Raw genomic sequence first — 14,376 nt, 5'->3', positions numbered from 1 at the left:
AACATATACTTTTGATAGATGAGACGCTGTGGTATGCATATTGGCTGCCTGTTGGAGAAAAGGCCATTGTTAATTTCTGCAATGCGAGTCTTGCATCAGGGTGATAGGTCCTGAGTTTGTGGGTAAGATTCACAATATGTCATCTTTTTCTCATTCTAATCAAATTTTAAAAAAAACACTTTATAGCTCTAAATTAGAATTTATTGTGGAGTTACTGTCTAAAGGGAATAATAGTGTAACCGAGAGGACAACACTTTATGAAATGTGAGGTGCTCAGGAGCCTTTAAATTAAATGACCAAGATTTTCAGATCAGATTTGGAAAGTGTTTCCTGACACTGATCTCTGGAATAGCTCTACAGACTTGGTCCCAGAGTCTGCCCAGAAGAAGCAGTTCAGTGCAGGCCAGGAATCGACACAGGGCAAAAGTGGGTACTGCGGATGCTGCAGATTAGAGTGAAGTGCTGGAAAAGCACAGAAGAAACCTTCCTGATGAAGGGATTTTGCCCGATATGTAGATTTCCTGCTCCTTAAATGCTGCATGACCTGTTGTGCTTTTCCAGCACTACTCTAATCTTGATAGGAATCTACATAGCCAGCTGCAGAGTGGATTGGTGTTGAGATTTCTATCCCTTTCTCTATCCTTGCAGAGGGACCCATTGGCTTGAAGGTAGGAGACAGAGGATGGTGATGGAAGGTTCCTATTTGGACTGGAGGCCTGTGACCAACAGTGTTCTGCAGCAATCAATCAGTGCTGGGTCCACTGCTTTTCGTTGCTTACTTCAATGATTTGGATATGAATAGATGGTTAGTAAGGTTGCAGATGACACCAAAGTAAGTGGTGTAATGGACAGTGAAGGAGATATCTAATTATAACCGGATCTTTATCGTATGGGCTGAGGCATGGAAGATGGAGTTTAATTTAGATAAATGAGAGATGCTGCATTTTGGAAAGGCAAACCAGGGCAGGACTTATACATTTAATGTTAAGGTCCTGGGCAGTGTTACCAAATAAAGGAATGGTGGGGTGCCATAGTTCTTTGAAAGTTGAGTCACAGGTCGACAGGGTGGTGAAGAAGTCTTTTGGCATGTTTGCTTTCATTGGTCAGTGCATTGACTATAGGTGTTGGGAGGTCATATTGTGGCTGTACAGGACATCGGTGAAGACATTTTTGGAATACTGTGTACAATTCTAGTCAACCTTCAAGAAGGAAGGATGTTTTCAAACTTCAGAAGGTTCAGAAAAGATTTACAAGGATGTTGCTGGGACTGGAGGCTTGAGCTGTAGGGAGAGGCTGAATAGGTTGGGGATACTTTCTCTGGCTAAGTGGTAACCTTATAGAGGTTTACAAAATCATGAGTGGAATGGATCGGGTGAATAGACAAGGTCTTTTTTTCCTAGGGTGCAGGAGTCCAAAACCAGAGGGCATAGGTTTAAGGTGAGAGGGAAAAGATTTAAAAAGGACCTTAGGGTAACTTTTTATGCAGACAGTGGTGTGTGTATGGAATGAGCTGCCAAAGGAATTGGTGGAGGCTGGTACAATTACAATATTTAAAAGGCATCTGGATGGGTATATGAAGAGGAAGGGTTTAGAGAGATATGAGCCAAATGCTGGTGATTAGGACCGAGGAGTTGGACTGAAAGGTCTGCCTCCGTGCTGTATGAATATATGACTGTGAAGAAGGGATAGGGTAACAAGTTTGGAATGGGGGGAGTGAGTTGGGATCTGCTGGGATGGAGCCAGTTAGGAGCAAGTTGGCCTTGGGGTTTGGTGGGGGTGAGAGTCAGGACTGGAATGACAGGCAGTTTGGGCCCGGGGTAAGTCCAGTCTCTAGCTATTGAGCAACCAGTGGTCAGTGTATTTGCTGAAAAGTATGGCTTTTATTTTCACTTGGCACAGCATATGAGAACGATACACTGTCGCAACTGAGCAATATTTTCCAATTCCATCAGACACAGTTTCCATTCATTGAGCTTGTTGGGGGTTGGTTGAGGAGAGGAAGCAAGAATATTACAGTCAATGAAATGTCCTCATGATGTTGAGTATTAAGGGAATAAGAAAGATGATGCAGAGAAAAGGAGTCAAATGTAACACTTGTGCTTCTTTTCCAAAAAGGAAAGCTTTTAACAGATCTGGCGGGAGGGGGAGGAAGAGTGGGATTAATTGGATAGCTCAATCAGAGAACCAGCAAGGACAAGAGACGCCGAATGCCCTTTGTTTCTGATTTATCATTCTGTGCTGTTTGATCAAATTTCTTTGATAACCGTCGTATTGTCTTATTCAATGTTTGGTTGCTAAGTTCCGGCATTCAGCCGCATGACCACAACAATTGTCAATACCCAGGTCTAGATTTAGATTCCAGCTTTGCTAGCTGCAGGTTTTGGATTGTCAGATGGAGGATAAAGTTTCTTTCACTCTGTGATAGCCCTGCTTCCTAAACTTAGTTCTCATTATGGCTGAATGGAATGTGATTAGGTCAAAACAGACCAAAGAAAAAAAAAATGAACAAAGGAAAGCAAAGACCCACATTTATAAAGCCCTTTTCACACAATCATGGGATGTCCCAAAGTGCTTCAAATTCGCAACAATCAATTTCTGCACAGCAAGCTCCTATAAATAGCAGCATAAAAACAATCTCTTTTTGAGAGTTTCATTGAGCAATACATATTGGTCTGGACACCCAGATAACTGTCCTGCTGGTCTTTGAGATTGTTTCCTTGGATCTTTCTTTTGTCTCTACCTGAGAGTGCAGTTAGAGGAAAGACAACATTTTAGACAGTGCTACACTGGAGTTTAACCTTAATTTTTGTGAGAACTGAATTCACGTCTTGCTGACAGGTTAGAATACTACCAACTGTGCCACAGATGAAACTCAAAATGGCTTCATTTGCACCTTTCAAATACTTGTAAGTTGATTTGGAATCAGGTGCTGTAGATGAAAAGACATTGTGTTAACCCATTAAGGTCCTTGTTTTTTTTTCCCTCTGATTACCACTTGGCATTTAAATATTTCCTTATTACATTCTGTTGGGAAGAACGAAAAGAGGCAATTTGAACAAAACAGTAGAGGTTAAAGGCAATGGGTATAGAGATATGTATACACCGTCCTTAAAGGTGCCAAGAAAGGTTTATTAGAAAAACAAGCAGTCCTTGGCTCTACTAGCTGAGCAATTGAGTAAAAAAAAAAACAAGGAAGCTTTGCTAAGTCTGTAAAAGCACTGATCAAGCCTCAGGCAGACTGCTGTAGAATTTAGGAAGAAGGTTAAGGCTTCAGAAAGCGTGAAGAAACAATTCACTGAACAGACACCAGGGATGAGGGGCTTCAATCAGTAAAGGTGGAATTGTTCTCCACAGCTCAGCGTTTAGGAGAATTTGAGCGAGGTATTCAAAGTATGGCAATGATAGAGTTAAAAAAAGAACAATTTTCAGTGGCAACAAGACTGATTTGAGTAGTTGAGATATGGTAATCTATGGTATGTATGGCCTGACAAGGTGGTGGCAGCAGATTCAATAATTCTCAAAAAACATTTGAATTTATACTGAAAGGGGGAACAATACACATGGCTGTGGAGAAAAAGCTGTCGAGTGGGACTCATAGGATATGTGTTTCAGTGAATCAGTTTAGGATAGCCTTTTGTGGTTGTATCATGCTATTTCCTCCACCTTTACCCACTCCCAATGAAAAAAATTGAACACATTTTGCTTTTGTAATCCTAAAGCGGGAAGAGTAAGAACAGGGGTATAAAGTGGTCACATGAACTGAACCTTTTTAAGCTATGCGTTGCTACTGAACTGGACTATGTTCATACGGAATGAACAAAGGCCACGATGTTGGCAGGGTCTTGAATCCCTTTATTGGGATGTATTCAAAACCTGAATGTGACAGAATCCATCCCCTTTGTCAGAATATTATTCATAACCAAATAGCCCTTTGAATTTTTCTCTTAAAATAGATGATAACAAGACTGGACTGGATGCAGTCGGAGATGCTTTGACATGGCTGGACAGATATTCTTTCAATGGGAATGTAACGATGTGGGTGAACAGGAAGACTTTTCACAGCTTGTGGCATTGTCAGGCAGTCTGAATGAATTCTCAGTGCAGGGATGACCAAGAGATTGGGAATTCAAGAGGAGGGTTTGAGGTAATGGATGAAGTCATAGATTCCCACAGTTTTGAGGTCCTGGGACAGAATCGGTTGTAGTGGCTGAGGGAGAAGAGATAACAAAACAATGACTAGTAGCATAAAATATAAGTGTGTTACTGGAGCAGCATGAATCATCTACAGTGTACTACACAGTCTGATCCCTTCACTGCCTATCCTCTAGGTCTCTTAAGTGAAACTGCTGTATCAATGTCATTCGTGCCTATTGTTAAGACCCCTTACCGTATCCCTGATACTGATCTTCACGGACAACAAACAAGAAATCTTTGCCTCTCGTTCCGCTTGAATATAACAAAATAATGTGTGTTTTGTGGCATTACTGCTGGTCCAAGGCCAGAATGCTGCTGGCTGGATTACACGGTGTCTGTCTGACTCTCTATCGTGTTAGTGAAATCTGAGCTCCCGTTCTTTGTGAAGGTTCTCCTCAGCATTGGGATCCCGGCAGGTACATTCATCTTGTTCGTCACAGTCAGCAGCAAAAGGGATGACCTGTGTTTGGGGGGGGGGAGGAAAGAAAGAGCATGAGCTCAACACTGTCGGGTTTAAAGACAGAAGATTACTGAGCAGCTGAAAGCTGACAGATCCACATGACAGGAAAGCCTGTCAAGAGTTTATTTTTTCTGCAAACCGAGCGGAGAGATTAGAAACAGAGAAAGAAGCATGACTGATAAGGGGAAAATCACATACAGGAAGGAAAATGGAAATTAACTTTTTTTTAAAAACAATCTTGAACAACAATTCACCAACCGAAGGAATGAGACTGTACATTTTTAATCTTTACTTTCTGAACCAGATAGCTTGATTGGCAGTCACTAATACTCACAATGATGATACCATTATTACACAGTTAAGAAATAGTCAACCTACTGTTGGTTGAATGTTGGCCCTGACTTTCAGCGAAGTAGTTAGATTTTTTTCTCATACAACTCTATTCAACGCTCAGGTCAAGGCCTGGGAGCCACCCAGTAGCTCGACCCTGTCACTTTTTGAATTCTTAGAATATCCCAACAGTGCAGAAAGAAGCCAGAAGGTTGGTATGCACTTGATGGGCCGAATGAAGAGCATCTCACCCTGTCGCATTTACACAGTTAATCCACCTAACCTGCACATCTTTGAATTGTGGGAGGAAACTACAGCAAATCCACACAGATATTCACCCTAGGCTGGAATCGAACCTGGATTCCCAGCAGCAGTGCTAACCAAGTTCCTGGAAAGCATTGCGCTTGTTGAAGTTAATTGTTTATCTAAACAGTACCTATTTTACACCCTAAAATTTTGAGACCAATTGATTAGGCATAATGTTGAGTACATACAGTTATAGTATCACAGAGATGTACAGCACGGAAACAGGCCCTTCAGTCCATGCCGACCAGATATCCCAAAACAATCTAGTCCCACCTGCCAGCATCCGGCTCATATCCCTCCAAACCCTTCCTATTCATATACCCATCCAAACGCCTTTTAAATGTTGCAATTGTGCCCGCCTCCACCACTTCCTCTGGCAGCTCATTCCATACACTTACCACCCTCTGTGAAAAAGTTGCCCTTTAGGTCTCTTTTATATCTTTCCCCTCTCACCCTAAACCTATGCCCTCTGGTTCTGGACTCCCCCATCCCAGTGAACAGACTTTGTCTATTTACTCTGTCCATGCCCCTCATAATTTTGTAAACCTCTATAAGGTCACCCCTCAGCCTCCAACGCTCCAGGGAAAAAAATGCCCCAGCCTGTTCTGCCTCTCCCTACAGCTCAAATCCATCAAACTTGGCAACATCCTTGTAAATCTTTTCTGAACCCTTTCAAATTTCACAATATCTTTCTGATAGGAAGGAGACCAGAATTTCACACAATATTCCAACAGTGGCCTCACCAATATCCTGTACAGCCGCAACATGACTTCCCAACTCCTGTACTCAATACTCTGACCAATAAAGGAAAGCATACCAAACGCCTTCTTCACTATCCTCTCTACCTGCGACTCCACTTTCAAGGAAAAAGTGTGAACCTACACTCCTCTTTAAACGGAAAGCAGATTCCATCAGGGCTGGCTGAAGTTTGACTCTATGGTGGAACATTTAATAATACTGTGAAATAAGTTCTACAGCATCGTGCAGGGGTGGAATGAGCTGACACAAATTATGCAAATAAATAAGCACCACGTAGCGAGACAGAGATGAATTGAAAATCGTCACAGATTACTGGTTGCATCGTGGCACTCCGCCATTAGCTTTACAAAAACAACATTGCCTACTTTACCACCACGAAATCTGCAACCTCCCAGGTGGTAAACCGGTCACAGAAATTTAATTCAAGTAACTAGGAACAGGAGTAGCCTTTTATCAGCATTGTGATTGTTAGTGGCTGCCAATCGACCTTCTTGGTTCAGAAAGTAATGTGGAGTCTCACTTCATCAATAAGGTTAAAACTCACAACACCAGGTTATAGACCAACAGGTTTATTTGGAAGCACTAGCTTTTGGAGCACTGCCTCCTGATGAAGGAGCAGCACTCTGAAAGCTAGTGCTTCTGAATGAACCTGCTGGACTGTAACTTGGTGTTGTGATTTTTAACCTAGTCCATTGCTCCTCCAATTCATCAATGAGCGAATTGTTGTTCAAAATTGTAAAAAATGTCAAGTTTAAAATTTTGCCTTTTTTCCCTTTCTGTCCCTTATCTTCCATGATTTTAAGATCAATCTTTGTCTGTTTCTGTATCTGATTTCATACGAACTCACCTTTCTCAGTCATGCTTCTGTTCAGCTTTCAATATTTTAATTAAATATTGAATGCCATCATGCCCCAGATGTCCCATTGCACTCCTAGCAACTTACACAGTGACATATGTTTCAGCTTTAGGGTACAGTAAAACTAATTACGAATGGAGGGAAAAGATTCAGAAGAGACCCAAGGAGCAACTTTTTCACACAGAGGATGGTGTGTATATGGAAAGAGTTGCCAGAGGAGGTGGTAGATGCAGATACAACATTTAAAAGACATTTAGATAGGTACATAGAGGGATATTGGACCAAATGGACTAGTTGAGTTGGGCCGAAGGGCTTGTTTCAATGTTGTATTACTCCATGGTCATTATTTCTGATCAGAGTGAACTTGCCCACTACACAGAGATGGTCTGACCTGGTCATAAGCATGGAAGCTGACCCAGAAGAGAGAAGGCAAGGACACAGTCTTATCCTGGTCTTCTGAGAGAGCACGTCATTACATTACAACACTGCTGGATACTGCCAACATTTGAGAAATTCATCAGATCTTTGCACTGAGCAATGACACTGTGGGTTTTTTGCCTCTTGATGAGCTAGGGACAGGCTTATAAACTGGATTCCTTTGCTAAATGCAGTGAGCCAGCTAAGTCCTGGAGCACTGCCCCTGTTTCAGAATAAAGTTAATATATTAATATCAGCAGGTATACACTTGTTGCCTGACCCACTGATTGAGGACAAGATAAGGAAAAGCCAAGCTTGTCGAATGCCAAAAAAATGCAAGAGAGTACTTATTCACAACAGTGAGACGCTCTGATGCATCATCGAAATCAACGCAATTATAAAACCTGTCTGGTGATGGCTATGGAAAATATCACTCTGGAATGTGATATCCAAACCTTTTGAAAGTTCAGATATTTTTAACCTACAAAGGATTTAGCTTAGACTGATGGAGCAAAGCCAGTTTCTGAAGATGTTCTTGTCTGACCTTGATGCGCCAAAACCCCTCCCAAATAAATTCCTGCAGAACCCAAAGCTCTCAGGTCCAGGCCGAGAGATGGTGCCCCATTGTAATTTCACAGCTCAACACAGTTTCACCTGAGGACTATCACCTGTCTCCTGTGTTGCCTTTCCCTCCATGTTGCCGAATACACAATCACCTTGAGGTTACATTTATTTAAAGCACTCCACAGCAGCCTCAAGTTATCCAGAAAACAACATTTATACCCCATCCCCCTCAACGATCTACTGCAGTTCAAGAAATCACTGGAAAATGAAGGACATTCAGGCCATATTTATAACTTGCTAAATTTCAACATTCATTATTTTCTGTTGGTTTCTGAGGTTATCTCCCTTTTTGTTAATGCTTCAGTCAACAGTGCTGAATGTACCATTCACTAGGCTGCATTTATATCCTCTTGCCCTATTCGCGCTGATAGAATACTTCATTGGCCGTCAATAATGAATGGGTAGTCGAGAAAGTATGTGCCCTCCATTTCTAAGAGATCTTCACCGATAAGAAAGTCAATATCGTGGATCATTGTCGTCTGGCATGCCATTGAATAATTTCTCTTTCTTTCATCAGGATGATGCAAATCAAAATATCAAATTTCAAAGGGATCATCAATTAAATATATCCTGGGCAAGGATATTTTGTTTTTGTATAACTTAAAAACAAAAGGTGCAATGCCTTGTACCTGTGCCTTTTTTCCTCCAGAGTATATGAAGTTCCCAGCGTGCATTTGTGAACCAATCTGAAATTGGTTGTTAATAATTAACACACACTGGTTTGCTTAATGAATGCTGTCTAATTCTGACATCACAACCAATGATTAGGCTTTAAGGTTTGTAGGGTTGAGCTCTGCCTATTGTTAATAGTGGTGTGCTGCTTGATACATGTTTGGCAACTGCATGGTGTAACTGGAGCTTTTAGTGAGGGAGAGTTGACCACTTAGAATCATAAAATCACTGCAGTGCAGATCAAAGCCATTGTTTAGCTCCAACAAACTCAGTAAACGTTTGTCTAAGTTGTTTCCATAAGTTCTGAAACCTCTGATTGTATGCTTCCGGGACCGACTCACGTACGCTCACAACAACAGTTTTCACCTCATCATTATTCCTCTGACAGGGATGCATAGATATCTTGTGATTTAATTTGCACGGGCAAGGTCTAAGCTGCTTTTGGCCATTTCGTTTGTGTTGCTATTTTCTGAACAAAATGAAAAATGCTTTCACATCCTTCTCCTCAAATTTTGGCAACACCTGCACATTCCTAAACATCTCCTGGCAGAACCTGGATGATGGGTAGAAACTTCCTATTCTAAGTTTTCCGAAACATTTGGTTTAGCTTGCCGAAGCTCAATCTTTATAGATTAGATTAGATTCCCTACAGGATGGAAACAGGCCCTTCGGCCCAACAACTCCACGGTCTAGATTAGAGTGGTGCTGGAAAAGCATAGCAGGTCAGGTAGCATCCGAGGAGCAGGAAAATCAACGTTTCGGGCAAAAGCCCTTCATCAGGAAACCTTAACATCAACTCCACACCAACCCTCTGAACAGTAACCCACCTAGACCTATTCCCCTACCCTATATTTAGCCCTGACTAATGCACCTAACCTACATATCCCTGAACACGACGGGCAATTTAGCATGACCAATTCACCTAACCTGCACATCTTTGGACTGTGGGAGGAAACCGCAGCACCTGAAGGATACCTACGCAGACACAGGGAGAATGTGCAAACTCCACACAGACAGTCGCCCCAGGGTGGGAATCCAACCTGGGTCTTTGGCGCTGTGAGGCAGCAGTCATAACAACTGAGCAACTGTGCCACTGTGCCCCCCTTAAACTTTTAATTTAAATTCCTGTTCTCTGTCTTTTCCTTCCCTTTGGAATTCCACATGCATTTACCTGAACTGTAACTCAAGGTTCACTGAAGCAACCAATGTTTTACCTGTACCACCCGACCTCCCTAAACCCAACTGTTACAATATTAAATGTATAATGTCTGTCTTCCTTGGCACCTTTATTTCCAGTCAGTCATAGAGATGTGCAGCACGGAAACAGACCAACTCGTCCATGCCGACCAGATATCCTAAATCAATCAAGTCCCATTTGCCAGCACTTTAAACCCTTCCTATTCATGTACCCATCCAAATGCCTTTTCAATGTCGTAATTATACCAGGCTCCACAACCTCTCCTGGCAGCACATTCCATATACACACACCACCCTCTGAGTGAAAAAGTTGCCCCTTGGGTCCCTTTTAAATGTTTCCCCTCTCTCCCTAAACCTATGCCCTCTAGATCTGGACTTCCCCACTCCAAGGAAAAGACCTTGTCTATTTACCCTATCCATGCCCCTCATGATTTTATAAACCCCTATAAGTCACCCCTCAGCCTCTGACGCCCAGCCTCTCCCTGTAGCTCAAACCCTCCAACTCTGGCAACATCCTTGTAAATCTTTTCTGATCCCTTTGAAGTTTCACATCATCCTTCTGATAGGAGGGAGAATACAATTGCAGTCAATATTGCAAAAGTGGCCTAACCAATGTCCAATACAGCCGCAGCATGACCTCCCAACTCCTGTACTCAGTGCTCTGGTATGTTTTCCTTTATTGGACAAATGCCTTATTCACTATCCCATGTACCAGTGACTCTACTTTCAAGGAGCTACGAACCTGCACTTCAAGGTCTCTTTGTTCAGCAACACTACCCAGAATGTTACCATGAAGTCTATTAAGTCCTGCCCTGATTTGCCTATCCAAAATGCAGCATCTCACATTTATCTACATTAAACTCCATCTGCCACTCCTTGGCCCATTGGCCCATCTGATCAAGATCCCTTTGTACTTGGTGGTCTGCGGACTAATTGTCAGTTTCGCTTAAGTAGTACCCTGCACCTGTACCAGGGAAACCTCTGGTATGCTCAGAAAGTATAACATGATGCCACCTTAAGTCTGAGCACAAATCTAGTGTCAAGCACGTATCAAAAATCCAACTCCAGATCTATGTTGTATGCATTTTAAACCGGCTAATGATGTCAAACATGGAAACCAAACTAAATTGGTGGTTCGCACGGCTGTCTCTAGCCTTGGGTGAGTGTCTTTGTGGGCATGACATGGAGGTGCCAGTCCTTGATTGGACTAGACTTCACCTGACAAAGGAGCAGCGTTCCAAAAGCTTGTGATTTCAAATAAACCTTTTGGACTATAACCTGGTATCATGAGAGTTCTGACTTTGCCTGTGTGGGGTTTGCAGTTGTCCCTCTGTCTGCATGGATTTCCTCCTACAGACCAAAATTATGCAGGTTAGGTGGATTCGCCACACTAAATTGTCTTGTAGTGTCCAGGAATGTGCAGGTTCGGGAGCTTAGCCATGGGAAATGGGGGCTTATATGAAGCACCGATGCAGACATGATGGGCTGACTGGTTTTGATTCTTGCAAGGCTCCTCTACAACAGTAGCACAATATTTTTGCCTCTTTTCTGGAGCAACCAGACAACTATCCAGTCTAGAAATAGCGAGAGAAACTCAGCAGCTCTGGCAGCATCTGGTAGTGAAAATGACCCTTCTTCAGAACAGGACCCAAAACTGTCCTCACAGACGCTGCCAGTCCTGCTCAGTTTCTCCAGCATCTGCAGTTCTTACATAGAGCACAGAACAATACATGCCCATCGGCCCTCAATGTTATGCCGACCTACTCTAAGATCAGACTAACCTACATACCCTTCATTTTATGGTCATCCATGTGCCTATCCAAGAGTCATTTAAATGTCCCTAATGTATCTGACTTTACTACCACTGCTGGCAGTGCATTCCACACACCTGCCACTCTCTGTGTGAAGAACCAATGTCTGATATCTCTTCTAAACCATCCTCCAATCATCTTAAAATTATGCCCCCTCATGATAGACATTTCTGCCCTGGGAAAAAAAGTCTCCGGTTATCCATTCTATCTATACCTCCCATCATCTTGTACACCTCTCATCCTTCATCACTCCAATGAGCAATGCCCTAGCTCCCTCAACCTTTCTTCGTAAGACATGTCCTCCAGTCCAGGCAGCATTCTGGTAAATCTCCTCTGCACCCTCTCTAAAACTTCCACACCCTATAATGAGGCGACCAGAAGGGAACACAATATTCCAAGTGTGGTCTAACCAGGGCTCTGTGGAGTTGCATCATAACCTTATGGCTCTTAAACTCAATCCCCCTGCTAACGAAAGCCAACACGCCATACACCTTTTTAACAAACCCATCTACTTGGGTGACAACTTTGAGGAATCTATGGACATGGACCCCACGATCTCTGTGCCAAGAATTCTGCCTCTAACCCTGTATTCTGCATTCAAATCAACTTCCAAAGTGAATCACTTCACACTTTTCCAGGTTGAATTCCATCTGCCACTTTTCAGCCCAGCTCTGCATCCTGTCAATGTCCCATTGCACTCTACAACAGTACTCCACACTATCCACAACTCCACCAACCTTCATGTCATTGACAAACTTACTAACCCACCCTTCCACTTCCTGATCCAAGTTATTTATAAAAATCACAAAGAGCAGAGGTCCCAGAACCAATCCCTGGGGAACACCACTGGTCACTGAACTCCAGGCTGCATACTTTCCATCTACCACCACCCTCTATCTTCTGTCGGCCAGCCAATTCTGTATTCAGACAGTTAGATTTTCCTATATCCCATGCCTCCTTACTTTCTGAATGAGTATACTATGGGGAATCTTATCAAATGCCTTGCTAAAATCAATGTACACCACATCCACTGCTCTACCATCATCAATGTCACATCCTCAAAGAATTCAATAGGGTTTCTGAGGCATGATCTGTCCCTCTCAAAGGCATGCTGACTATTTCTGATCAAACTATGGTTTTCCAAGTAATCATAAATTCTGTCTCTCAGAATCCTCTCAAATACTTTGCCCACCAGCGACCTAAGACTGGTCTGTAATTATCAGGATTATCCCAATTCCCTTTCTTGAACAAGGGAATAACATTTGCTACCCTCCAATCATCTGGTAGTACTTCAGTGGACAGTGAGGGCGCAATGATCATTGCCAAAGATGCAGCAATCTTTACCCTTCCCTCGGGTATATCCCATCTGGCCCAAAAGACTTATCTATCCTTACGTTTTCAAACTTTTCAGCATATCATTCTTCTTAACATCAACCTGTACGAGCATATCAGTCTGTTTCACGCTTTCCTCACAACATCAAAGTCCTTCGCAGTAGTAAATACTGAAACAAAGAATTCATTAAGGACCTCCCCTACCTCCACTGACTCCAGGTGCAAGTTCCCTCCACTATCCCCGATCAGCCCTACCTTCACTCTGGCCATCCACCTGTTCCTCACATAATTGTAGAATGTCTTAGGGTTTTCGGTAATTCTACCCACTAAAGCTTTTCCATGCCCTCTTCTAGCTTGCCCAAGTCCATTCTTTAATTCCTTCCTGGCTACTTTGTACCCCTCTGAAGCCCTGTCAGATCCTTGCTTCCTCCACCTTAAGTAAACATCCTGCTTTCTCTTGACTAGATGTTCCACATCTCTTGTCACCCAAGTTCTTTCAACCTACTATCCCTTCCTTGCCTCAGTGGAACAAACCAGTCCAGTACTATCAGTACGTTCAAATGATTTCTGACATGCATTTCCCCCAGAACATCTGTTTCCAATTTAGGTGCCCAAGTTCCTGCCTAATAGCATTATAATTCCCCCTCTCCCAATCAAATTCTTTTCCATACTGTCTGCTTCTATCTCTCTCCATGATTAAAGGTCAGGGAGTTGTGAACACTATCACAGAAATGCTCTCCCACCGAGAGATCTGACACCGGGCCTGGTTCATTGCCAAGCACCAAATCCAATATGGCCTCCCTTCTAGTTGACCTATCTACATATTGAGTCAGGAGCTCTTCCTGGACACACCTGATAGAACCTTCTCCATCCAAACTGTTTGAAATAAGGAGGTTCCAATCAATATTAGGGAAGTTAACATCGCCCATGACAACAATCCTGTTATTTATGCACATTTCCAAAATCTGCCTCCCAATCTTTGTGCTATTTTTGTTTATATCAGCCTCTTGGCTACTAACATATAGATAGATTGCTAACTTGGCCAAACATCAAGGGTACATTGGCCAAGTAAAACTCAAGTAACAAAACCCACATACCAGACACAAATGACAACATAATGTAAACAGCAACAGTTATCCTGGACAGACAGACCCCCAACTAAAGGACGGCCCAGACAGTAAGACATTAGGTCCTGCTACACAAAGAAACAAATAGTAGAATGCCATCCAAATGATTGACAATCCTTCAGACTGTTAAGCAAGTCTTCCTGATTGGCCAGAACTATAGAAGGTTTCAGAAAACCATCCAAAAAAAGATATAAAAACAGGGTCACCTGCAGAACAATCTCTTGGACCTTCTCAGGAGACCCACATGGCAAAAGACAGAGACCTGTTGACTGTCCGATGGCGGGGGGGAGG

General features: G+C 42.7%; 1 protein-coding gene across 2 annotated transcripts in view; it reads right to left on the bottom strand.

The window, feature by feature from the left end:
• Positions 1-1,575: 1,575 nt before the first annotated feature.
• Positions 1,576-14,376, bottom strand: part of LOC122554652 (pappalysin-2-like) — a 404,730-nt gene continuing 391,929 nt past the window's right edge. Inside the window, exons 22-23 of one of the 2 annotated variants that reach the window (XR_006313051.1) lie at positions 4,388-4,654; positions 1,576-4,207 (exon numbers count right to left, since the gene is read on the bottom strand). Coding sequence is in view for 1 of the 2 variants with exons in the window: in XM_043700014.1 (XP_043555949.1) it covers positions 4,550-4,654 (105 nt within the window). In the remaining variant the exon portion in view is untranslated. Of the gene's footprint in view, positions 4,655-14,376 lie in introns of both variants that reach the window. The other variant, XM_043700014.1, reaches the window with a different exon arrangement.

Source organism: Chiloscyllium plagiosum, chromosome 11, assembly GCF_004010195.1.
Source record: "Chiloscyllium plagiosum isolate BGI_BamShark_2017 chromosome 11, ASM401019v2, whole genome shotgun sequence".
Lineage (NCBI taxonomy): Eukaryota > Metazoa > Chordata > Chondrichthyes > Orectolobiformes > Hemiscylliidae > Chiloscyllium > Chiloscyllium plagiosum.
The sequence above is the reverse complement of the archived record's forward strand: the minus strand, read 5'-3'. Positions and strand labels throughout refer to the sequence as shown.